Source organism: Myripristis murdjan, chromosome 7, assembly GCF_902150065.1.
Source record: "Myripristis murdjan chromosome 7, fMyrMur1.1, whole genome shotgun sequence".
In the NCBI taxonomy this organism is placed as follows: domain Eukaryota; kingdom Metazoa; phylum Chordata; class Actinopteri; order Holocentriformes; family Holocentridae; genus Myripristis; species Myripristis murdjan.
This window is the reverse complement of record NC_043986.1, coordinates 25784641-25810709: the sequence shown is the minus strand read 5'-3', so window position 1 is coordinate 25810709 and position 26069 is coordinate 25784641. Positions and strand designations below refer to the sequence as shown.

Genomic DNA, 26069 nt, shown 5'->3' with positions numbered 1-26069 from the left:
TTCTATGTTCCTTTTTGAACAAAATGATTTAATAAACAAAAAATAAAATAAAATAAAATAAAAAATCTGCCAACTAAAATATTGTGACTTACTACTGTATTCACCTGAAATTTCTCTTTTTCCAAGGGTAAAATTAAAGTAGTTGTGATCTAATGACTTGGAATAATGTTGAACTATGGTGTGCTTCGACATATCATGAAAAGTGACCTAAAAAAAAAAAATCCTAACGAAAAAATGATATCAATAAATAAATAAATAAGTAAATAAATAAAGCCAAGTAGTGAAATTCAAAAAGCAGCAAGGAAAAGGCTAATAACAGAATAACAACAAAATAATACTTAAAAAATAAGAACAAAATAAATAATAATAAAACAATATATAGGAGAAACCAAGTTTGTATAAACAGCTGGGACTTAAAAGAAGCTACAGATTGACCAGCTGTATGTTTTAAGTCCAATCTTACAAATTACTTGTGAATTTCATAGGAAGCCAGTGCAGGAGGGCTTACGTCAGAATAACAGGGTTTCTTCTCAGCAAAGAGCCTGGCAGCTGGAAAGAGTGAATCACTGTTTTTAGATCTAGGCAGTGGATTAAAATAATTAAATAATAAATAATAATAAAATACGTTTTATCTATCTATATATATATATTTACATATTTATTTCTGTGATCTTTCTCAGATGGAAAAAAAATTGACTGCTGTGAGGCCTCCAGCAATAACCAGCCATGGTAGAAAATTCTCCTACAGTTCAATTCAGTACCTCTTTATTTATCCCTCATGGGGAATTTCAAAGACAACAACATAAAAAATACATACGCACATTCAAACAGAAAGGATAAAGAGTTTTAAAAAATGCTTTAAAAGACTAGGCCTACATCATATCACACTACTACCAGGCAGAGAGAAAGAGGAGAAAGGTGAAAAAAATGTAGATGTTACAGTGAAGTGTTACTGACATGGGTACTTTTATTCTGGCAGAGATGCCTACTGGGTACCCACACACTCATGCACCCGCCCACACACTCACCCATTCCTGCAGCCACCCACGCACATATCTGCACACACTCATGCATCCCTATGCACCCACATCCACCCACCCATACACACACACACACACACACACACACACCATCCCACCAGCGCCCAGAGGCTCGTCTAGCTTGCCTGAGCCTTTAACACGCCTCAGACTCTGAACCCTTTCGTCTTGTGTCGCTCCGACACAGATGCTCCATACATACCCAGAGGGCTGCTGCCAACTACTGAGCGAACATACACACACACACACACACACACACTCATTCACCAGTCGCTTACATCACATCTAATCCCTCCTGGCAGGTAGAAGAAGTTAGCCGGCACTTTGATTTTACCTCTCACATGATACCGCGTCCTCTTGAGCTCGGAGACGCCAGGGTGTGAGGTCAGACCCAGAGGCTGCTCTCCAGCTCAAGAAGCTTGGCTAGAAATAGGTGAGTATGATTTAGAGCAGGCCAGAAGTGATTGTTTCAGACAGCGAGGCGTCTTGAAACACCTGCCAGGCGGTTTTTCCACCAGTTGTTGCCAGCATGAGGAGGGATGGTGAAGGTAATACTGGGGAGAATGAATTTCTGTCTCTGTGTGTGTGTGTCGGTGTGTGTCTGGATGTGGTCCAGTCCTGCCCCTCTACATCTCAGATAGATGTAGATGTCTACAATCCCTTCTCTCTCACCCCTTTAGCCAAAGCCACAACTCTGTCTTGAAGTTACACTGCTCCCAGGTGGGAGATTGCCTTTCTTGGCTTTCACTCGACTCAGAGAGCCTCTTCATTTATCTCTCTCTCTCTCTCAGTCTCCTCTGCTCCTACAGCATCCTTCCTTCCCTCTCTCTCTCTCTCTCTCTCTCTCTCTCTCTCACTCACTCTGCCCCCCTGAAACAACAACAGGAAGGAAGGTTTAAATTAAAAGGAGATTTGATGCTTATCGTATTATTTAATCAGTCGGTGAAAATGTCAATTTGCATTGTGCGTGTGCGTGTGTGTGTGAGTGTGAGGTGTAGCCTCTCTTTCCCATTCCCTCCTGTCTTTCCCTCCGTCACCATGGAAACCCCCTGACTCCGGCAGCATACAGCAATATTTCTCTCCCCCATCCCCCACACCGCCCCTCCTTCCCTTCTCCCATCCCCCACTCCGTCCCTCCACACCTCTCCCTCGCTTTCTCTCCAGTGCCACTCCCTGCATCTCCTCAGTTCACCTCTCTCTCTCTCTCTCTCTCTCTCTCTCTCTCTGTCTCTCTCTGTCCCTCTCCCTCTCTCTCTGTCGGTCTGTCTTTCTCTCTCTCTTTCTCTCTTTCTCTCTCTCTCACACACACATATTCATGCATACACTTTCTCTCGCCATTGTCTCAATTCCCACCTGCTTCTCCTCCCCAGTTTGACAGCCTGGTCTGCTGCTGGCTGCAGTTTGTTAAAAACAGGCATCTGGTATTTGGGCAAGATCTGCATTTCTGTTTCTCTCATGCGGCAGCTTTTTAAAGCACAGCAAACCTTATCCCCTCTCTCCCTCTCTCTCTCTCACACACAGACACACACACACACACACACACACACACATGCAAACACACACACACACACATGCAAACACACTCGTCAATATCCCATAAATACATCGAGGCAGCTGGTTGGCCTTAAGAGATGTTATGGCACAAAGGTATGAAGAGAGGAAGAGAACGAGAGAAAAAGGAGGGGAAATGAGATGTGGCGAGACACATCTGTGAACAATTTGGGTTTACAAAAAAGTTTTCATCAAGATTTATAAAATGCCCTCTAATTTCATATCTTGATTAATTCTGGGTCTAGCACCTCTGTGTGCATTATACACCGACATGTTTTTTTTTTTTTTTTTCAAAGAATTTTTCAGTTGATTTATTGTTCTTTTTTTTTATTGATTTTTTTTCTTCATGTTGCTTTAGTTTTTTGCCCCAGAAAAATCAAAGGGACATCCGCAGCACCACGACAGCTTTCATTTGTGCACTTTGCATGACTGCGTTCCACCGTGAGAGGATTACAGAGTGGGAAAGGCGACTTTCCGGATTTGTCAGTCAAGTCAAATATAGAGTATAGATGCTGAAATCCCACCACTTTTAGCCAACCAAGAGCTGTCATTCATCAGTGACAGCTCATATAATTCTCTCAGGCGTAGATGATGATTGTATTTGTCATGGGTCTGATCATTTTTTGGTTGGATGTTTGTCAAAGAGGCATTTCAGCTGTGTACGTGTTGTCTGTTGTGTCTTTCAAGGGACGAAAGAGCCTGTTATGTCATATATCGATCAGAAATTTATTGTAGATAAAGGAGGGTGCATTAGCAATGAATGGGCCATTTTCCACAGATATGGATTCCAAGTAATTCTTGCCCAAATCACTGTGCAGTCTGAAAGATTTCCTTTGACATCAGCTTGTTAATCTTTGACCAGAGGCTGAATGCACGCCTGGTGTCAGTCATATTTCTGTCATATATCAGTCAGTTCCTGTTAACGCTGGTCACATGGAGTTTGTTATGGTAGACATACAGTAACGTGAGTCAGACACACACTATGTGGTATTCGTCAGCTTGATGATACTGTTGGTCAGATATTTGGCTGATAAAGTGTCCTCTGTGTTTGCTGTCGTGTTATGAATGGACTCTTGTGATGGCTCAAGCAGTCAGGCCAAAACAACAGAAAGAGCACACAATCGCATCTTGTGTCTAATATGTTCGCACATGTGTGTGCGGTGCACGTTTAAGCCGTTGACATTAGATTAGCTGTTTCTGAAGAGATTAGAGCCCAAACACAGAGGGGCTGTTAAAACCCTCCTACAGTTCCTATAATCCCACCTAATGGATACACCTCCCACCCCAACATACACACACACACACACACACACACACAAACCCACACACATAAACAGAGAAGGAAAGGAAAAGGGAAGAAGGAGGAGAGAAGGGTGGAAGAGCTGGGAGGGAAATAAGCATAAGACCAAGGGGAGAAGACGAGAAAGAAGGGCATTCCTCCCATTTCTCAACACAAAGACCCCATTCTGTCACAGGGGAACGGAAAAACAGAGGAAAAGAAAGGACAAGAAAGTGAAGAAAAGGGCCAAATGAGAGGAAAGACAGATCAGAGGAGAGTGTGTGTGGGCGTGAGAGAGATGGATGAAGATGGATGAAGATGGATGAAAGGAAGTATGACGAGAAATACACAAGGAGGAAAACAAAGAGGGACATATAGAGGCAGAGAGAGAGAGAGGAACGCAACAGAAGTCGGACTAATCTCATTTTGCCAGGCAGACCTTTCTCTGACCCGGTGTTCTCCCACTCAGACCTCTTGGTCTGGCTCCAAACTGTTCCTCAAGCTCTCTCCTGGGATGTTTATTGGCCTGTAGACCCGCGAGGACAAGTGCAATTGTCTCCGTGCGCACTATCAAACAAATCTAGATCCAAGCTGCAGGGCGGTCAGACAGTCTGGCTGCTCAGTGAGACGCTGAACTATCCTCTGCATGTTGTCATGCCAGTCACTACAAGGTCAGTAAGCACCTTGCAAATGTTTTAAGAACACTGTCAAAAGGACATCTGGAATCCTCCGCGGATGCTCCCCTAAACATCATCTTTCTGACACACACACACACACACACACACACACATATATATATATACATATATATATATATATATATATATATATATTTTTTTTTTTTTTTTTTTTTTTTTTCACTGAACTACCTCCTACACATACCCATCCATACAAATATTTTCCATATTTTATTTGAATTTGTTGGTGTTAAAATAGTCCAAACTCTTTAGAGTAGACTCTGCAAAGGAATCAGCCAACCATGCTGATGTTAATTCATGGTGTCAGTGATGGGTGGGTGGGTTGATAGTGCCAAAAAAAAAACAAAAAAAAAACAAAAAACAAAAACAAATTGCAACTACTGTGTTTCCCCCCGATTTCCATTTCTGGCAGGGTGGAATTCAAACCATGGATGACTAAAATTGAACAAATCAAATTAACTGTATAAAAACATCCATCATATCTCTCATAGAGGAAATGGACTGCACCTGCATGATGTCTGAAATGTTATTAAAGCTCAGAAAACAAACCTATATACTATATCTGCAAACCAGTTTCCTGGCCTAGTACCAATGTGCACTCCAGCAAGAAAAAGGCTTGGTCTGCTAATCTTTCAAGCTTGTAGGCTGTGATACAAAAGTGAACTGCGAGACTGTCCCATTAGATGGCTCCATTAAACTTGATTAGTGCCCCCAGTGAGAGAGGAGGGGAGCGAGAAGAAAGATCGACTGGGCAGAATCATCCTACTCCAGTCAATCCTAACTTTCTCTCCTCCTCCTCCTCCACCTCTCTCATCGTATTCCCAGTCCAGACTGTCTTTTCATCTCTCTCTTTTCCCCCGCCAACCTTTCATTCCATCTCCCATCCCATCCCTGCTCTTTTGTATCTCCCTCTCCTGAGCAAAATCTCGACTCCTTCTCCTCCCCCTGGTAAATCTCACCAGGCTTTAATCCTGTCTTTCACTCACTAATGTTTCCTCAATTCTCTCCCCTGCTTCTCAAGTTTCCCGCTTCCTTTAGTGCTCCTGCCTCTCCTCTCCTCTCCTCTCCTCTCCTCTCCTCTCCTCTCCTCTCCTCTCTTCAATCGTCTCCTCTCCTCTCTCAGGTTGTGGCCTAATTTGAGGCGATCCGCTGCCAAAGCCATTAGAGTGAGAAGAACAACAGTGCAAACGGTAGAAAGAGAGAGGTATTTCTCTCTCTCTCTCTCTCTCTCTGTGTGTGTGTGCACACCCCAGTGTTGTGCTGTTGTTGCTAAGAGTGAAAGGAGGAATTCCACAGTAAACAGACAAACAGAAAGCTGGGAGAAGACACGAGAGAGACCGTTCCTCAGACACATACCTCCCTTACCTTCAAACATGAAATCCTAACAGTCGACTAGTGATGATGAGCTGCCCCGTGGTGCTCGGCTCACTCACCCTGCCTCTGTCGCTCAGTCACAGGAGAACTCAGCCCCCTCCTCACCTTCAGTATCCAGCACTAACAGGAAACAGTCTCATCTAACTCAGTTCACTTTAGTGCCATAAGACGCAAAAACCAAAACGGGGAAAGCGGAACTGCAACTGAGACGTCTAAGTCTGTCTGGCAATTTTAGCATGATGTGAACACAATATCAAAGCGATTATCAATAATTCAGCGCTATAATGTTGCATAGTGCAGCGTTTCATCCAATATTAATAAAAACAGACTGCAACAGATGATACGCCACATATTAAAGAGCTGAATCAAGCCGACCCGACACTCCCTAAAGCATTATTTGCCTTGGCAGTCGACATATGGACAATTTTCAATGGCCATTTTAACCTTGTGTCTTTATTTTGACATCAAAGGTGCAGACAGTGAAAGCAGGCAAAAGAGGAACTATGCACACTATGCACACACACACACGCACACACACACACACGCATGCATGCATGACACACCTGAGAACACTCCCAAATCACCCACCACAGTTGTTAATACCTGCCGTCATATTATGTAAGACACTGTTACACCCCTGGCCCACATCTAGTGCAGCGCCCGCTGATACACACCTACACACACACACTTTCTCACAGAACACACACCGATACAGATGTAGCCACACACACACACAGGCTCAGACATGCAGAGAAACACACATACAAGCGGCATGGTGGGATGCTATTGTCTTCATGTCTCTCTTACCTCTGCAGGTGACACTCTCTCTCTCAGTCTCTCTCTCTCCCTCTCTCTCTCTTCTCTTTTCTTTATCCTTTTTCTGTCTCCTTCTTTTCTTTCTCCTGCTCGGGCTCTTCTCTCCGTTCCCCCTCTCTGTCTTTTCTCCTGTCTATCCACTGAGTCGTGCGTTTTCTCTATTTTTTTTTTGTACTGATGCTGCAGTGGTTCATAAAACACACCCTTCTGAGCTCTGTCTCTCCTCCCTCGCTCCTACCCTCCCTGCTGCTCTCTCATTGGCTGTTTCTCAGGGATGACATCAGCCCCTTTCATTGCAGCCTCTCTCGCCCTCTCTCTCTTTCTGTATTCCCCTGATACCCTCTGCCCCTCCCATCTTTTTTACCTCCATGCCCCCCCCCCCTTCTGCCCCCCTCTCTTTCTCCCTCTCTCTCTCTTTTTTAACTCCCTCCCCTCTCTGTTCTGATTTTCTTGTCTCATGTGATGGCCAGCTGGTGGGATGTATATCAGCGTAAAGAGTCATTTAACTGGTGGGTGAAATGATACGGGGTATTTTAAAACAAAAGAAAAAAAAAGCATTTTTTTTTATTGAGGTGTTATTGAAATAAAGTGACACAAACAAGCACAAGTGTATTGTTCTGTCTTTTGGTGAGCCATTTATTTATTGAACCACATATTTTCTGCCAAATTTGAAATAATTTCAGAATAAAAAAAAATACTTCTCTGTTCTATGATCTTCCTATTAACTCTTACTCACTGACAATACTATACTTTTTATGGTTTTGTTTAGTGCAGCTTACAATGAGTGTGATATGAGTTTCTTCATTTTCATTGTAAATTCAATTTCTTACAAAAAAAAGTGAAAGTTTAGGGTCGTAGCAATTTTGAGGATAAACAGGGTTGAGAGGATTTAGCCCACTGAGTTAGTATATTCACAACATCCCATTCTGCTCCTCCATCCTCCATACCTGCGCTGCAAGGGGCTGGAGCCTATCCCAGCATGCACTGGGTATAAGGATGGGGAATACTCTGGACTGGGTGCCAGTCGATTTAGGCTGGTCTCACAGAAATGCATGAAATGACTATGACTTTCTTAACGAGCCATTATGTGGGGGTGTCACCGAATGGGTTAAAAGTATTTTTAGGCACCATGGAAACAATGCCAATGCAAAGTCAGTTAGGATCCTTATTTGTGTTGGATACATGAAATATGAAGTTGACTTTGCACTGGCTTTGAGACATCTTGTGTTGGCTGTGTGACTCAGCAAACACAAGATGTCTCATCCATGAAACATTCCTAAACTTATAAGACACATAAAAAATATTTGAAGAAAAATCATACCATCGTGTCCATGTGCGTTTGTTGATGAATTCCAATTAATCTTAAATGGGTAACACGCTCATGTTATCATCAATTAGCATAAATCAAAATCAATGAATAAGAAAAAATAAGTAAAAATATGTATATTAAAAAAACATGAATGGGGCTCTTAAGTGAATGTTCACTTTAAACCTAATCAACACCTCAAATGTATTGCCATCTAATTTAACAAAAGTTGTTATATTTGTAATATGTCAATCTTTTTAATGTTTCAGTTTTGTGTTTCAAAGGCTTCTGCATAGCATTTTGTATATTACACCACACATATGGTGGTGCATAACTTGAAATCACAACAGGTAGTATTTAGCTGCATTTAGAGTTTACACACCCAGCACAAGTTGTGTATACAGGGTATGCAGTTTATCCACTGAACATTTAGTGTGAAGTAGTCACGCTTGGTTTGCAGATAAAGCAATCAGCAGCACTATCACTAGGAAGTTGCGTGACTGATACTGCTCTAGATTATCTGCAGCAGTATCAGTATAGGCCTAGACCTAAAGTGATGATTATCTTGTAGCATCGTGACACCATCATAAATCATAAATCTAGATAAATGTTACTTAAACTACTGGGGAAGATGTTGAGAAACTCTCAAATAAAATACAAAATGAATTTGTAACCTGTTTTGTTGTTGTTGTTGTTGTTGTTGTTTGTTTGTTTTGTTTTGTTGTTGTTTTGTTTTTCTGAATATGACCATTAAAATGTCTCTCCTTCTGTTTTTCGCACAAATAATCTAGATTGAATAATTATGTCCAATCAATGATAACCAATCACTGAGGCCCTTACGACTCAGCGCATCATATGGTGGTACACCAACCAACCAGGAGAACCAGGAGGCTAATCTGTGTTTCAAAGTACAACCGATGGAACTTTTTACATTTTGGGTGGTCATTTTGACTTATTGGTTAAGGTTAGGGTTAGGTATAAGTTAGTTATGGTTAACATTAGCAAAAGGCTGTAGAGAATGAAGTCAATTAGAGGTTTCTGTCACTGTAGGAAACTATTTTCTGTTTTGGTGGACTTTGGGAGACGCAACAATTTTTTGTTTGCTGAGGAGCTGTCCATGGTGCTGAAAGGTGCAAAGTACTTGTCCACCGTCGGGATGAAGACGTCTATGGTGCGTGTATAAGCCCATACATGTGCACGTGCATGAACATGCAGTGAGCTCACTGTCAGGCTCCCAGTTTTGAGGGTTGAAACGATGGTCCCTCTAGAGACCTCCTAACCCATTACAAGTGATTACGGCTGACAACATCTAGTCAACAGTGTGAAGAAGAACAGTCAAAGCAGGTGTTTTCACTTGCATTTCAGACTATTTGACAAAAATCTCACTATCCACTCTGATATGTGCAGGCTCATTTGTACAGCCATGGCCTGCACACATGTTGTGCATGATCGATATGGACTACCAGCCTACATCATTTAACAAATCTGTCACACTCCATCTTAAAATGCCAGGCTGCCGATTTCAAATTTACCTCTCCATTTTCATTTTTCCACAGGGTGGAAAATGTGGCTTAATGTGAATTGAAATTCAAAACCATGAAAAGTATGTTCAGATTTACATTGGCCTTGGAAAGCTAACCTGACTTAATGCTTGACTAGTTAGCTAGAGTAAGACAACAAATCCCATACATTTGTCTACTTATTGACTTTATTTTGGCAACATAAAGCAAATGAAATGGTAAAATTGGAGATAGGTCTACATAAAAAATCAGTATCATTCTCTGCTAGCAGCAGTGAAAAGTAAAGTGGTCATGCTTGGTCTGCAGATAAAGAAATCTGCAGCCGCATCAATAACAGCAGTAAGTCGAGCCACCGCTGATGCTGCTGCTGATATTTAGTGCATCCTGCATCCTGCTTCATATACTTACTTACTTACTCCTACTGCCCAACTTGGGGCATAGGCCACGAACAAAAGCTCTCCAGTCCTCCCGATCCTGGGCCATTTTTTTTTGCTTCATATACTTCCACATATTTCACTGAGTTTCTGTCCTAACTTGTACCCTATCTCCTCCTATTTCTAAGAGAGTTTCATCTAAATGTAATTCAAAACCAAAAAAACATCCTGTTTTTACGGCAGTCTGTACTGACAGACTGTGAGTACAGTGAGTACATGCTTGGACAGCCCACTTCTTTCATCCAATATCAGTTTATCTGAATATTTGGTTCAATCCTTGGTTTCCTGTAATGCTCCTCCTCCTCTTCTTCTCCGTCATTTACACAGAATTTCTGTCGTTTTGCGTAACCAGACTGCAAAGGCCAGAGACAACCATGTGGCATTTGTTATCTGCCAAACAGAGCAGGGAGCCAAAACACCCCCGCTCTTACTGTGTGTGAGTGTGTGTGTGTGTGTGTGTGTGTGTGTGTGTGTGTGTGTGAGAGAGAGAGAGAGGGAGAGAGAGGGAGAGAGAGAACAAGTGTGTGTGTGTGACACAGAGGACAGATGGACAGGGTAAGTGTGTATGTGTGTGTAAGGGTTCTTTCCTTGGCAATAGCAGATATAAAAGCAGGGCACTGTAACAGTATGTGTGTGTGTGTGTGTGTGTGTGTGTGTGTGTGTGTGTGTGTGTGTGTGTGTGTGTGTGTGTGTTCCATTAGTATTACCCCCCTCTCTGTCCAATTTCCTCCTTCTCCCACATCAAAATACAAACCATCAGCCAGTAAATGTGCTCTGAAGCTGTTCGGTTTTTCTAATATTCACGAGCAGCCATTGTTTCTGCGGTGAAAGTGTCTGGTGAATTTCTGAAATACCAGAGAGAATGGCCTGCAGGCGAAACCACTCATTTTCCATTTCTCCCTGTATCCCTCTGTCGTTCATTCATCTTTTGATCTGCTCTGCTCTGCAAATTGAGTTTCCTGTCTCAAGCAGACAGCCATTCCATTATCTCCTCCACCTCCTCCACGCTGGCTTTGTCCCTTGCTTTCTCTCTTCCATACCTTCCCTACATCCCTCCATCCACTCCTTGCCTTTTCTCTATAAGAGCTTAATTCACTTAACCTGCACGTGTGTGTGTGTGTGTGTGTGTGTGTGTGTGTGCGCGTGTGTGTGTGGGGTGGGGGGCTTAAGATGCAGTGATCAATACAGCAGATGAGCATCTTTTCTCCCTGCTCTCTCTCATGTCCTTGTCTCATGTCTGGCATTGTCTGGGACATGTCATCAAGCCCCTGGAACACACACACACACACACACACACACACCTCCTACCCCCAGTCCTCATTAATACAGTTTACCGTAAGAGTGACTCAGCCTCACTGGAATACAAAATACTGGGGAAAGGCAGCACAAGGGTGAAACACACAGCACACACACACACACACACGCACACACACACACGCACGCACGCACGCACGCACGCAGACACATGCGCACACACACACACTCTTGCAGATCAACCTAACAGGTTGAGTGTGACAGCCATATAATGTATGCCAGAGATAAGGGAAGTAGGTATGGGAGAAGATGAAAGAGCACAGAGAGAGAGCGAGAGAGAGAGAGAGAGACAGAGAGAGAGAGAAAGTAGGACTGATGAGAAAAGAGAGAGGGAGAAGCGTTGAGAAGATGCATAAGGGTTAATAGTTTTGATTCAATTACACATCAGTACATCCAGTAAGGCAATTAGACCCCATTACACTTATGAATTCTGCTGCTCCTCATGCACACACACACACACACACACACACACACACATCCTTGTACCTCTGTCCTAATGACAACCGCCCTGTGATTCCATTCATTTCCTTACACTTACCCTTCACCTTTATCAGGACGGTATGTAAGCCTTTTTTTGTTTGAATGTAGCGACAAAGCATATTTATTGTGTGCATATTCACTTTACTCAGAGTCGGTTCCATTGACCAGGGAAGCAGCGCTGCAGAGCCACGCCCTTTCCAAATGTTTTCTGACAGCCCTCCAAACAATCAGGAAAGTTTTCAGAGAAGGGGTGCACCACCAACATCTCAGGTAACTTTCTGCATGGAATTGAAGGATCCCAGCGCTGAGCACTCACACTGTCAAGAAGTCCTCGTCTAGGAGTCACATGACCAGATCTGAGGCTGGGAGGGGAACACAAACACACCTGCCTGGCAAGGAACCTGAGAGGTGATACATGCTGCCTACTTCCCATCGTTCTTTCTTTTTGACCTGAGCCATGTTGCGTACGTGTGAGTGAATCTGTTTGAGATTTGTTTAAAACGACCATTTCTGTTCAGATTTGAGTTGAAGTTAATAATTGTGTTCTCTCCCTGCAGAGCACAAAGATACATGGGAAGGAAAGTCAAAGAAATGAGAACAATAAAACAGCTCTGCGTTTTTTGAACTCTGGATTCCCGTCTCTCACTCAGCTTAACCCCCTGACCATCAGAGGTGAATGTCACACACACAGTGGTCATTACACTCTAAAGTCATGCACGGGATGGGAAGTTCAGATTCTGTAAACAGAGACAGTGTCATGCATTAACATTCATTTTTAGGTGGAATTTACAGTGCTTTTTTTGTGAGGTGTGCTTGTAAGAATCATCCTTGTCAGATTCAGTAAATGTGTGTCTCAGATCTCAGAAAATGTTACTAAGTGACCTTTGTAAATATGATGAACCCCACCTGGTCGTAAACGAGTGTGCACTCATGCCATAAAAGGCAGACAATTACCCTGAGGTTTCTTCACAATGCAGAAATGACATCAAGAGAAACGAGCCATGCTGCACGTCACAACTGCCTGCTCACAAACCAAAACTCATCTGTGATGAATCATTCAAGTCAATCAGTTTGAGGCAGTGGTAGATCATACAATAATTAAAAAAAAAAAAAAAAAAAAAAAGGATAACATAAGGTTGATGTGTTCTTGTCCTAACTTGGAAATAGTCTTTGGAACAACAGAGTTTGCTTTACAGTCACATAACGTTGATTTGCTTGATTTTTTTTTTTTTTTTTCAAACATGTATGGATACTTCTGTGTCAGCATAGTCTGTTGATCCACTTTAGCATGGCTACTAGCTGACTGGAGGAGAAAACTGACTTAAACTGACTGCCTTGCTAATAAAGGCATTTTTGATGACAGCAGGAAGTGGCTGACAGATCGCCGTGTTGTTAGCATTAGTTGGTGCACAGAAAGCAGCTGGGAGATGGGGAGAGATCAGAGAACAAGAAGCCACTCCCCTGGCTTCCAAAATGGTGGAACTATTTTCTGCCGAGGCACTGCCACTACGTCACCAACAGTGATGGTGCTTCTCAGCACTATATTCAACCTGTGGGGTGATACAGCGGCAAAGGTGTTGTTGTGCATCCTTCAAAACACTTTCAGCTTTATGTCACCACACAAAATCATGATGTGTTCTGTTGTGTGTCTACATCATTCATTTTGGAGCAAAACACTCAGGGAGAATCAGGGAATCCAAACTATCACTTGAAGCACTTTAAAGTATGACTGTTTTGTATGCTGTGCTTGCTGCATGTGTCCCTGCATGTAATGCACACATAAGTTTTCCAGTTAATCAATAGAAACAGAGCCTTATCAATACCTGCACATTGAGGCTGTGGAAAGGTTTTCTATTCACAATGTGGGCCTCGTGTTCCCCAGGGCTGCAGTTATGGGAATACAGCCGCAATCCATTGCACCGTTCACTTTCAGGAATCCTATGAGAGAATTTCAGTGCACTTAATATGCAACAGTAAATGTAATTCATTATTGATAACTACAGTCAAATAATGTAAGCTACCTGTTACTTGGTAGAAGCCCTCTTTTACAGCCGGAGCGGGCAAATAGCCTGGAAACACTCCAAACACATCAAGAACTTCCTCGTGTGTAATGTGGCCAACTGTATGTTTGCTGACGTCCTCGACACTAGAAGTATACTGATATGCATACAACCTGGTGTGAAACATGCAGTGTGCAGCACAGTTCTTAGTTTTATAAGGCTCGCTCCAGAAGCTCTTAAAGGTGGGCCATTTCCTCTGCAGAGTCTCTGTCTCTCAGTTAATACATTATTCCAGTAAGCAGTTGGTTTTCTCACGGAGGTCACAGGCTCCTCCAGATGCCACGTTTCCTTTAACATAGGAGGTGCTTGGTGTGTTACTGTGGTGATGTACTCTGCATAATAGGGAGCAACACTCATGAGAACGAAAGGCAGGGTCAAATTCTCAGTCCTAAAGTAACCACTTGAAGAAGGAAGGAGCAGACAAAATGACCTTACTTTGCAAAGCACACACAGAGACATGCACACACGTCTGCATTGGTCCTGACCCATCCTAACAGCCTCAGTGTCGCTATATGTTGATGTCGCCCCCTTCAGGACCCTCCCTGCACAGCACTTCAATGTACACACTGTAAAAGCCTACTGAGTGTCAATAAAACAGAATAACATCTGCACAGCAGTTCATTAAACTATCTACAATGTGGCAATTAGACAAACAGAACAAACCAAAAGGGTCAAGAATATCTCAAATCACCTTTCTTTCTCATGGCAATGCAATTAATGAAGTTCATTGAGATGCTTTTTATTTGAGTGAAATGCCCTAAAAACACTGTCCTGCTGAAGATCATCCAGGGAGCTGAATTGACACTGGATCCCAGTGACTTTCCTGTGCTCATGAGGCTTCTGACAAGAGCCAGTGTTCATTAGCAAATTTAATCTGAATGCAATTGAACAGACAGACAGAAAGAAAGGCTAATATGAATAGAAAGAGAATCAGACAGAAACACATAGATAATTTGACAGACAAACATGTCAGATATTTTAGTTTAAAACCTCATAGATCAGAACAAATGAACAACTTGAGTCTCCAGTGTTGGGAGCTGGACCTGCTTTTTCTTTTGAAATAGCTGAAATAACTTTGAAATTTAAAAAAAACAGACACAATGTGTCGAACATCAAAATGACTCCAATCATAAACTAACATTAATGTCAGCTGGATCAGTTGTTTACAATAATAGAATAGCAGCCACTGCAGTGGTACCCTTAGCCCTGCATGTTACTTCTCTATTTCTGTAGTTAGTAAAATAAACTGCAATCTTTACTCTAAGCTGTCAGTGAAAAGTGCTTACAATGGCTACATGTGTATAAATTATGCAACAAGTATGCAGGATGCAGGATGTTATGTATCTCTTTCAATTGAACAGTCTAAGATTTTATAAATTCTTGGAGGTTCATATCCAGCACTTAGCTTCCTGAATGTGCATTGTCTCCATTTACCTGGGACAGGTAACTGGAGGAGGTGGAGTAGAGCAGGCCTCTTCTCCTCTGTTGGCCGAACCAAAGGCAACTGACTGCTGGAGCTCATAGCTGAGAAGAGCAGCAGAGGATGGACGTCAACTCACATCTGTTACAGACTGTGTCAACATCAGGGTTATTATCATCAACTAAATGTCATTAATATTATTATAAACTGAAAAGGAAAAAAAAACAACTGAAGAAAATCTGTTTCCTACTGGTAAACAAATGCACATTTGCATGTGCACTTGAGAATTAACAGGTGTAGTGTAAGTGTAGGGTCATTTTATCTCTTTGGTTTGGTGCTGGGTTGGAGTTTGCTTTGTGGTAGATACCAGTCATGATGCTAGTCTGTGTCATCAACACAGCGAAAAACATGCGCACCAAACTCAGATTTCAGGGTGTGCCAAGAGGAAAACCCCACATTGAATGGGATGTTCCATATCTTTCAGACATTACTATTGTACCAAAAAGGCAGTCCCAGTAGCTCACCTGACAGAGCGTGTACCACGTACCTGCCACGGTCCAACTAAGTAGAAATACCAAAAAATAAAAATGTTTTAAAAATACATATTGTACCATGTGCAGTCCATTATCTTGTCTGGACTTTGCATATCTGTCTGTGTCAATCATGAAAGCTTGGTCCTAACTGCAGCATTTGTATCTATCTAAAGACGGCAAGTCCTCATTTGATTATTCAGCAACAGCAGAGATCTTTCTGGGTTTAACTGACCTCAACACACGACACAACACAACCCAAGAATAAAATGAGCCGAGTGGATATTCAAACACATCAGAGGTTTATTATCATCTGGATTTGTTTACAAAACAACCAATGTGGAGTGCATAAAATATTTCAATGCTTTGAATAATGCACTTTCAAACAAACAGTCTTTCGTATGCTCTCTCTCTCACCCACACACACACACACACACACACACACACACACACACACACACACTCACACAAACACTTGTGATAGTGGTGATCATGACCCACACTGAAATTGTGGCTGCTGTATGCAGCTTTGAATGCCTTAATTATGAAGGCAGTCATGCACACGCTCTCACACACAGTTTTCATCGTTTTGTGTTGATTAGAGGAGCAGATGATAATCACCTGCAGTCCATATCGACCTGGGTTTTCATTGGGTCACACACGTATATACACACACACACACACTTCATGTGTCTCAGGGCTGCATGCGGATGGCTCCGTCCAGTCTGATGACCTCTCCGTTGATCATGGGGTTCTCGGCCAGTGATGTCACCATGTGGGCGAACTCGGCAGGGTCTCCCAGACGCGACGGGAAGGGCACCTGGCGAGCGAGGAAGGAGCGCACCTTCTCTGGAAGCCCGGCCAGCAGAGGAGTGGAAAACAGACCTGGACAAGAGCGAACAGACAGAGGAGGAGCACAAAGTTAAAGAGAAGGGTCCAAAAATAACTCACGCCTGTCGCCAAATGTGGGTAAATGTAGTTTTTGGTGAGTAAATTATGGAGATTGTGTGGCACTCAGCCTGGTAGAGAAAAACTAAATTTCCAACACGTGCTGGAGAGAGCTGCTTGTTTAAGGAAGACAAAGCACACTCACTCACTCACTCAAAGGATTCAGTATGTTCAGAGAGACAACGTGATCAGCATCCAAAAGCAGCAGCTCTTCATCTTTGTACTCCGGCTCAAACAGAGAAGCTTCTGGATCATTTTCTGTCCAGAGGAGAGCTACCTAGGTGGTCACCTGAGTTTTGTTTACAAGTGAGTGGGTGCACTTTGTACAGGATCTACCTACAGGCTTCCCTCAGTGTTGTGCGGATCACTGTGACAGACAAAAGGATGTGTGCGTTCAGAGGCTACAGTTCCACCACCTAACATCTTAAAATGGCTCTTGAATTTTAAAAAGAAATTCCAAGATGTGTATTATACACATGATACTCTGTGCAAATAAGACAGCTTCAGAGATGGTGTAAGGTTTATTTTTTCACTTTGACAGAGCTAGGCTAATGACTCCCATAGACTTTAAGTCTTTATGCTAAGCTACCATGAAATGTTAAACATGAACCAAACCACAGGACGTACAGAAGGGACAATCGTATCGCACATCTTGTGTCAGTCTGGGTAAATCTGAAAGACTTTTTTGCCCAAAACATTGGAGTATTCTTCTTAGACTTAAAGGCAAATACCATTAAATGTATTTATTCAAATGTGTTACATCTTTGTGCTGAAACACTGTAATTAGCATTTCTGCATATAATCAGTGTTACTACTATAATTTCTGCACTCTGCTATAATGCTGATTAAAAATCGTATATGAGACCAAGATGACATGCTAAAAAATAATAATATCAAATCGTAATAGTAAAAAGCAATTTATTATTTTTGACTGGTAAAAAAAACTGTCTGGACAGTAATTTTTTTCATCTACCAGCCACCTTGGCAGGTAAGCCAATAAGTTAATTTTGGCTGATTTTTGCTGAGGAGGCATGACTTTCCATTTTTACAGACAGCAGAGATGTGAAATAAGAGGCCGGTGACTCATGAAAGCTGGAAGAGGACGGGGTTGATAAATTGTGGGGTCAAAAGGAGCCAAAATATCTGACACAAGTCTACTGTACTCAAGACAGCAACATATTCTATCAAAAGCGAAACATTCAAAATATATTAATGATAATCCTCTCCATTGTCTGTGGAGCAGACTCATAATTCATGTTCACAATGTGAAAATGTTGTACACCCACCAGGTGCTATGGTGACGACTCTGATGCCCATGGGTGCCAGATCTCTGGCGATGGGGAGGGTCATTCCAACGATGCCGCCTTTGGAGGCTGAATAAGCAGCTTGGCCCACCTGGAGCAATAAGGAGGTGAAAAACAGAAACACTGAGCCTTTGAAGTTTTTGGTTGTGGAAATAAAAGTATTTCTACTGAAGCCCATTCCTGTCACCTAAAAAATAAGCAATAACTGTTTTTAACTGTTTCAGTCTTTTTCCCTCATAATCACAACTCTCAGAATTCAGATTTTTTTACATGTGGACTGCATTAAAACAGCTTTGGTTTCTGACTCAAAATTCAGAGCTGAGATACTAATGGCAGCATCTTCTCCATCAAAGTAACACTATGTTAGAGTGTGAGTGTGTGTGTGTGTGTGTGTGTGTGTGTGTGAGAAAGAGGAGAAAAAGACAGACATTTTGAGAGAAGTCACAATTGTGAGGAAAAAGTGTCTGTGCATTCTCAGACACAATCGCAATTTTGAGGAAAAAAACAAAGAAACAATTCTAAGTTATAAAGTTACAGTTGAAGGGGGAACACACTCCCAATTTTGCCGATTGTATCTTATTTTTATGTGGTGTAAATGGGATGCTGTTTTTCAGATTTGGTTTTAGAAAAAAAGACCCACTGATGACAGCGTGAGTGTCTGTGTTAGCAGGTACAATTCACTGAAACATCCATTCATGACAATTAAGCTTTTGTGATTAAACTAGTGTTTTTAATTCACTCGTCTCTGTTATGAGGCTGATGCAGACACTAACTTGCTCCAGTATTTTCAGTTTGCTCTGTGACGCAGAGCAGTGTGTGTACCTGTCCATCGAAGGCCGCCACGCTGGCAGTGTTGATGATGCAGCCTCTGTGTCCGTCTGCATCCGGCTCGTTCTTCCCCATCTCACCCACAGCCAGGCGGATCACATTAAAGGTTCCTGCAATGTTCACCTGGGGAAGACACAACACACACACACACACACACACACACACACACACACACACACACAATATACTGATGATCCCCTGGTCAAGGCACACGTCCACGAGCGTGACAGACATGTCTGATATTTTGATATGTCTGCTCCTTCTATGATCTGTCCCTCTGTCTTACAGTGATAACACGCTGGAAGTCCTCCAGGCTGTGAGGGAGGTCCTTCTTAAAGTTGTAGGTCTTGACAGCCACAGCGATGCCGGCGCAGTTCACAGCCAGGTCCAGCTTCCCAAACTTCTCTCTGGCCAGAGAAACCGCTGACCGCACATCTGCCTCTGATGTCACCTGGACAACCGACAGGAATCAAAACTGAGATGAAATGCCCCTTTACATCAGGTGTTAACATGCATCCTGGATGACAGACTGTAATCTGCACAGCACCGTGTAATAAAGGGGCAGAAGAAGAATTTGGAGGCCGAGGCAAAATGAGGTACAGGAGTGAGTTCATTATGGCCGGTAGTGTCTGCAGGAAACTTCCACGTAGTAACCTCGTGCCAGGAAGAAACAACCTAACAGTACTTTCATAACAACTGTAATTACTTAAGAAAAACAAGAGCAGTGGGACTTGCTTGGGACTTTGCTGTTCATGTTCATTTACAGTATGTATGAAAAGTGTATATCGGAAGCTGTTTTGCTGCTCTGTGGAAGAGAACGGAAAGACAGAGGTACAGAGTTGTGGATTAGCAGCCAAGAGAAACAAGGAGCAACTCGAGGGTATTTCACCACCATTTACACACATAAGACCCAATTAACAAAAAAGCCCACACTCCAAAGTTCAGTTTTGCTTTAACTATAATAGGTTTGCTTCCACCATACTTGACATTTGCACTGATTCTGCAATGACAAAACTGCAAACTCTGAGAACACGATGTGAACGGTGGGTCTGACCCGCCTACCTGAGAAACCACAGGTCTTAATTTTTGGCTTCTCAAATAGAAAGAGGCGTGTCAGATTTCCTCAGAGTTTCTGTGGACTCACATCTGCGGGTGCAAAGGCACAGCGGTCACCCAGGCTGCTGGCCAGAGCCGCTCCCTCAGAGGAGGGGAGGTCCAGGATCACAGCAGACGCTCCATTCTGCACCAGACGCTCCACAGTGGCCCGGCCCAAACCAGACGCACCGCCTGTCACCAGGCCCACCATGCCCTGTAGATACCATGCACACATGCAGGACAGACCCATCACACACACACACACACACACACACACACACACACACACACACACACACACACACACACACACACACACGCACACACACACAGAGGTGAACAATATAGACTGAGGAGAATGGGTAAACTGAACATATAAAGGAAAAAAACATGGGTCACTGAGAAAGATGGATAAAAGGAGACAGCTATGATTACAATGTTGAGGGAAACTCCTGAAAGAAGACGTTCATACTAAATGAGGGTAAGTGTACTTAATTAGGTCAAATAAATGTGGATATTGGGTCACTGTTAAAAAATGTAAACACAGTTTGCAGTCTTCAAGCCAGCTGTTAGAGAGTTGATATACTGAGACTCCAATGTCAACAGGGCAGGTTGGTCACCACCATCTACTGAGGACGCTGCATGAATCCATTGGTTCACCACAGGGGTAACATTACACAATGCAGCTTCTGCACGGCGCCGCGCGGCAAAACCTCACGCGTCATCACAACACGAGCTCACTTAAACTCCTGCGCACCGTAACACCTTCGAGGAAACGTTTAAAGTCATGCAGTTTGATGCTCTCACATGTTTTCTTTTTCTTTCCTCACCTTGACACTCCGAATGTTCGCCATGTTCACGCACACAGGCAGCCGTTGCGTCACCACAAAGATCGTGTATGGAGAAGAGGAATCACTTTGACCGTTTGGGTCCCAGTTCCGGGTGCGAAAGTGGGCGTTAACCCTCGCTCAACCTCTCTTCTGACGCGGGGATGACTTATGATTTAAGAGTAAACATAGCTTTTATTTTTACACTGCCAAAGCGAGGGCTGATCAGCTGAAACTAAACCTTTTCTTACAAAACTACCTTTTACACCAGCGTTAATTATAGCTCTGAATATCACCAGTGTTTATGAAGTGAAATTTGGTTCATATAAACTTCAGGAACTTAAAGAGAGCAGCGGTAGTCTTATATTGATAAGTCTTGCTGATAATATCTTTATATTTCGAGCTTAATGTGAGCCTTAGGTGTGTAACATTTTTTTTCTAAATAGTTTATTCTGCTATGAGGGCAATTTGGGATTTATCTAGCTAGCAACTATCTTTGCTATTTAGTCCAGAAACTGGAAAGAAGACAGCAAAATGGGTAAGGCGCACAAGGATTTATATACAAGTCTTCAAATCTAATCCCACAAAATGACTGAGTACACCCCTGATCTGCAGCGGTGACGTTTACAGTAGCAGAAACAGAGGCAGAGTGAGAGCTCTTACTTTTCCCCTTCTCAGGTCACACATGTCATGCGGGTCGAGAGCGGAAGAGCATGTAATCCCCGCCCACTTGGCATTATTTCAACCAATGAGCGAGCTCTGTGGGGAACGCCCCGCCGTGCCGCTGTCTGAGAGGCAGAATAAACATGAGGGATGCTGTCCAATCACAGCGGCCGTCTGGCTCCCGAAGGTCAGCTCAGGCGACCACTTGATGCATCCTGAGTCTGCTCGAGTCGTGCTGTCGATGCTGCTGCTCGTTTGTCATGTCGACAGAGCAGGAGAGCACAAGGCAGCCTCACTCAGCCAAATTACGTCTAACCCCTTGATTAATTTATCTCAACACCATGTTTAACGTCATGACCCTTGTGCCCTGCAGAGCTGCACCAGCCCCACTGCAGAATTTAGAAAACACACCCCAAAGAGAAGCTGCGGAAAAACCACACACCTGCACATCTGCCTCGGGCTCTTCAACAGTAATCCAAGCCTTTCTAGACTTTAATCTTTCATGTAGAGCCGAATGCAAACCCAGGAAGCTCTCATGCAGTGGGCATGTCAACCAAATGCCACTCAGGCACACGACACTCTCAGCCAACCAGGCTTCAAGTACATTTCTGTTTTTATCTTCTTTTGTGTCACAGAAAGATGTTCCAACATGATAAAAGGCCAAGAAGACACAGACAACTTACAGTTCCTTGAAAAACATTCTTTATCTGGAAATGTATTAGAAAGTCATATAGATCAGACAGAACTTTAATTATTTCACCTTCGGTATGCTTTAAACAATATCTAGCATCCAGAGCAAACAATCAATATTCAAACTTAATTTAAAAAACACATTTCACACATTGTAATCCTGAAAAGCACCTTTTCTACAGGAAATACAACCTAATTTAGCAAAATCTTGAGTAAAGATGCTCTGTCAGCTGGAGGACTGGATGTTTGCAGCCTCGATGCAGAGACACAGGGCGTTCTGCCTGCTATGATGTGGAAGGCAGTAAGTTGTATAGTTGTATCTCCAGAACAGGGGCTGCAATATCCCACACCCCACAACAACACAACTTACTACCTCACCACAGCATAGACACAAACTCAAAGGAAACATACATCTATTTCTTTTTCTGTCCTGTTTGTTGAGTACCTATCCAGGATTTAAGTCCTGAGTTAACAAGCTGCATAACTGTACGCTATTTACTCATCATTTAACCGTTTAACTGTGCAATCATTTATACCTGTAGGACTTGACAATTCAACAGTGGAATCTCCCGTGTATATAGCTATACCTTCCACATATTTTCCTATTTCTTTCTTTCTTTCTTTCTTTTTTTTTTTGGAGCAACTGCAACTGACCCAATTTCCCCTTGGGGACCAATAAAGTGTTTCTGAATCTGAGGTTGGGCTAGTAAAATAGCTATGAGATGTTGCAAACTATAACCTAAGATTTAGGTTGGGTTATTCAAATTAAAAATCATTATCATCAGGATATAGCACAGGAGGGAACACATACTGCTCCGTGTCTTAATGCTGAGAGCACATGTTTGTCAACAGCTACATACCAAGGACTGCAAGGATACCAAGGATGTAATGTTCTTCTGAGCACTGGACGTGACGGCGGCTGATCACAGGAGGCCGTGGCCATGGTGACGGTTTGGTTGCCGTGAGAAAGACAGTAGGCTGTATAGTTATCTCCCAGATCTGGTATGATCCTAAAACTATACAAACTACTACCTCATCCCACAGCCCCCTTCTCGGCGGTCAGCATCAGAAATCTTACATTTTGAAATGAAACACCTTGTGTCTGGCACGATAGTATCACGATACCATAGTATTGCGATTTGATTTGATTTTGCAATATGCTGACTATTGCGATAACATGTATTGCGATTTACTGCCGTTCTCAACTGCAAATTATGTCCCTGAGGGAAAACCTGATGAAGAGAGTTCATCTCACCTCAGTCATTTTTACTGCAGCAAAATGGGATTATCAAGCAAACAGACTGAGCAAATGTCATAAATGTTGCACCGATTCTTGGTATGTATGTATTGATACAATACTGCCACACAAAATATCGCAATACTATGCTGTATCATCATTCTCATTTTCCCCCCACCCCTAGAAAAAAAATGGAATGTTTCTCATTTTTAACCAAAGCATCTCTTGTCTTACTTGGTCCTCAGTCCTACTCAGCATCCCAGTGTAACCCCCCTAATAAAGCCAAGGGCATCCACGTCTGTGGACCCATGAGCAGGGCCTGGAGGTCAGCTGAGGAGACACTACAATGTGACCAAATGCAGGACTTAAATACATAGACAGCCTAATAGGGATGGAGGAGAATAAGACAGGAGAATGGATGGCATGAGGAGGCATAAAAAGAAAGACACGGACAGATAAGGATGCAGGGGCACAGAGGCAAGGGCAAGAGAAGAAGAGGTGAGTAATCCTCACAAAATTATGCCCATCAGTCTTCTCATACGCCTCCTGTCCTTGAGGATAAGTCTCTGCCCACAGAGCACCTAGGGAAAGAAAACATGTAGCATTAAGAGTGCGGAATAAAAAAGCTGACCACACCACCTTCAAGCATCAAACCAAGCAACAGAGCATCAATCATCAGGATATATTTGCTGCTGCTAGCCTACATTTTAACCCTGGTCTAGCTAGCTAACACGCTAACTTGTGCAGCAATTCAGCATTGTAAGCTACCTAGCTGCGTGGTACAGAAAATTAAGCCCTTCCCGGCGTTAGAGAAACATCACTCTGGTGGATATAAGAAGGCGTAAACCTGCTGCTCCTCGTCTATTTAGCAGTCGACTTAGCGAGGAGGCTCTGCAGGAGCAGGCTGCATAGCAGGTCAGCTAGCCAGCTAGCCAGCAGGGTTAGCTGACAGCTAGCTGGAATTGGCGGTTCTCGACCTCTCGGTCCGCGGCTGCGCTCGGACCGGAGTCCCGGCCGGCCCGCGCACACAGCCGCGGCTCGCGAAACCACCGAGGACGAGGCGCGCTTCGTCAAACCTCGTCTCCGCGGTGCCGGAGGGAGGCGGCGTGGTTTACCTCAAGCTCCCCAGCAGCCCAGGTGGCTCCTCGTATCATCCTCGCCATCTTTCCTGGTGGAGCGGGTTATGTGGTCGCCGCTGATGCGCAAATATCTCGAGATTTTGGGGTGTGTGGAGCGCGCCCAGAACGAGACTTAGCGTGCAGCCCAGCCACAGAGCCGCTCCACTACCAGAACACAGAGTGGGAACCAGTGTTAAAATAACTGTATTCATCATTAGTTTTGTTGCTGTTGTTGTTGTTGTTGTTGTTGTTGTTTTAATACATTTTTATTTCGTTTTTCATTTTGTTTTCAGTTCAATTTAGTGCCGGTTAGTTTCCAGAGTGGGTTTCCTTGTTTCAGTTTAATTTTTATTATTATTAAAAAAACAAAAACAAAAAACATTAATGTCACTATTAGTATGTTTTGTGTTGTTTTTAATGATATTGGGGTGTTTGTCAGGGGTAAGATTTAAGTTCAGAATACGTACAATACAAAGACAACATATAGTGAAGGCAGCTGACTCCCGGTCATGTAGTCGTCCCAGTCTCAATAAATATCAGAACTAACGCCTCCTCATGCTTGTGCTGATAAATTTGACCAAACTGACAAACTAAACTAACGAAATCATTTTCTGTTTATTTTTATTTTTAGTTAGTTTTGTAAGTGCATAAATATTGTTTCAGTTAGTTTTCATCTTTTTTTTTTTAAAGTCTAGTCTTTATTTCAGTTAACTAAAATGTTTTTCACACCAAGTTTTAGCTTTTAGTTTTTTTTTTTTTTTTTTTTTTTTTCAAATTTGACATTTTAACCTAAGGGTGTTGGCACAGGAAAGTTCAAATGGTCATCAAAATTAAGAGGAATTTTCCTTTGGGGAGTATGAATGTGCTCACCACATACAGCAATCTGCTCATTAGATCTGGTAAGGATATCTTCTGTCCAAGTTTGACATTTTGGCCTGAGGGTGTTTCTAGACTAGAGCAGAGATATTGATTGACAGGGTTCATTCTCTGGGGAGCATGGCTGTGCTTGCCAAGTGTCATGCCAATCTTCAAAATTTTGAGATTTTGAGATCTCAAATTTGATATTTTGGCCTTAGGGTGGCGCTAGAGGAAAGGTGATGGTGGCCAACATTTTTAAGGTTCATTCATTGGATGCATGATCACACTCAGCAAATTACTTGGCAATCTGCCCATTAAATTTACAGACATGTGTACAAGTGAAATGTTTCGCCTCAATGGCACTAGAGGAAAGGCCATAGTACTATCAAGGGGAATCTTCCTTTGGGAGGTATGACGGTAGCAAGGTCACCAAAACTGACAGTCCATTCACTAGAGAGCTTGAATGCACTCATAATATTTCATGCCAATCCTCCCGGTACGTTTTGAGATGTTGCCTTGGATCACAGTAATGAGATGGACAGCGGACCGAAGCAGCCATCCTCAGGTCCTGCCTGCCAGTCAGGGAGTAGTGCTGCTCTCAATTCCGTTTCTAATGGTTATGGTTTGCCATATGACAATCACTACATATGGGTCATATTTACCATCTTTACATTTACCACTT

General features: G+C 42.9%; 2 protein-coding genes across 4 annotated transcripts in view; both read right to left on the bottom strand.

Moving 5' to 3' along the window:
• Positions 1 to 6779, bottom strand: part of LOC115362627 (neural cell adhesion molecule L1.1-like) — a 43935-nt gene extending 37156 nt beyond the window's left edge. For all 3 annotated transcript variants that reach the window (XM_030056621.1, XM_030056622.1, XM_030056623.1), the window contains exon 1: positions 6747 to 6779. The gene's annotated coding sequence lies outside the window, so the exon portion shown is untranslated. The remainder of the gene's footprint in view (positions 1 to 6746) is intronic.
• Positions 6780 to 16098: 9319 nt separating this feature from the next.
• hsd17b10 (hydroxysteroid (17-beta) dehydrogenase 10) lies at positions 16099 to 20980 on the bottom strand. Its single transcript, XM_030056798.1, has 6 exons — positions 20825 to 20980; positions 20044 to 20208; positions 19186 to 19350; positions 18894 to 19022; positions 18054 to 18162; positions 16099 to 16704 (listed from the first exon to the last, which is right to left on the bottom strand). Exons 1-6 carry the CDS (start codon positions 20846 to 20848, stop codon positions 16514 to 16516), a joined length of 783 nt encoding a protein of 260 aa, XP_029912658.1. The 5' UTR covers positions 20849 to 20980; the 3' UTR covers positions 16099 to 16513.
• Positions 20981 to 26069: the final 5089 nt, after the last annotated feature.

What these genes read in the sequence shown, in the direction of transcription:
- hsd17b10 (XM_030056798.1), bottom strand. Translation starts at nt 20,848, where the DNA reads ATGGCGAACATTCGGAGTGTCAAG. An exon ending in CGAACATTCGGAGTGTCAAG is followed by an intron (nt 20,209 to 20,824) that starts GTGAGGAAAGAA and finishes TGGTATCTACAG; the next exon opens with GGCATGGTGGGCCTGGTGAC. An exon ending in GTGCCTTTGCACCCGCAGAT is followed by an intron (nt 19,351 to 20,043) that starts GTGAGTCCACAG and finishes TCGGTTGTCCAG; the next exon opens with GTGACATCAGAGGCAGATGT.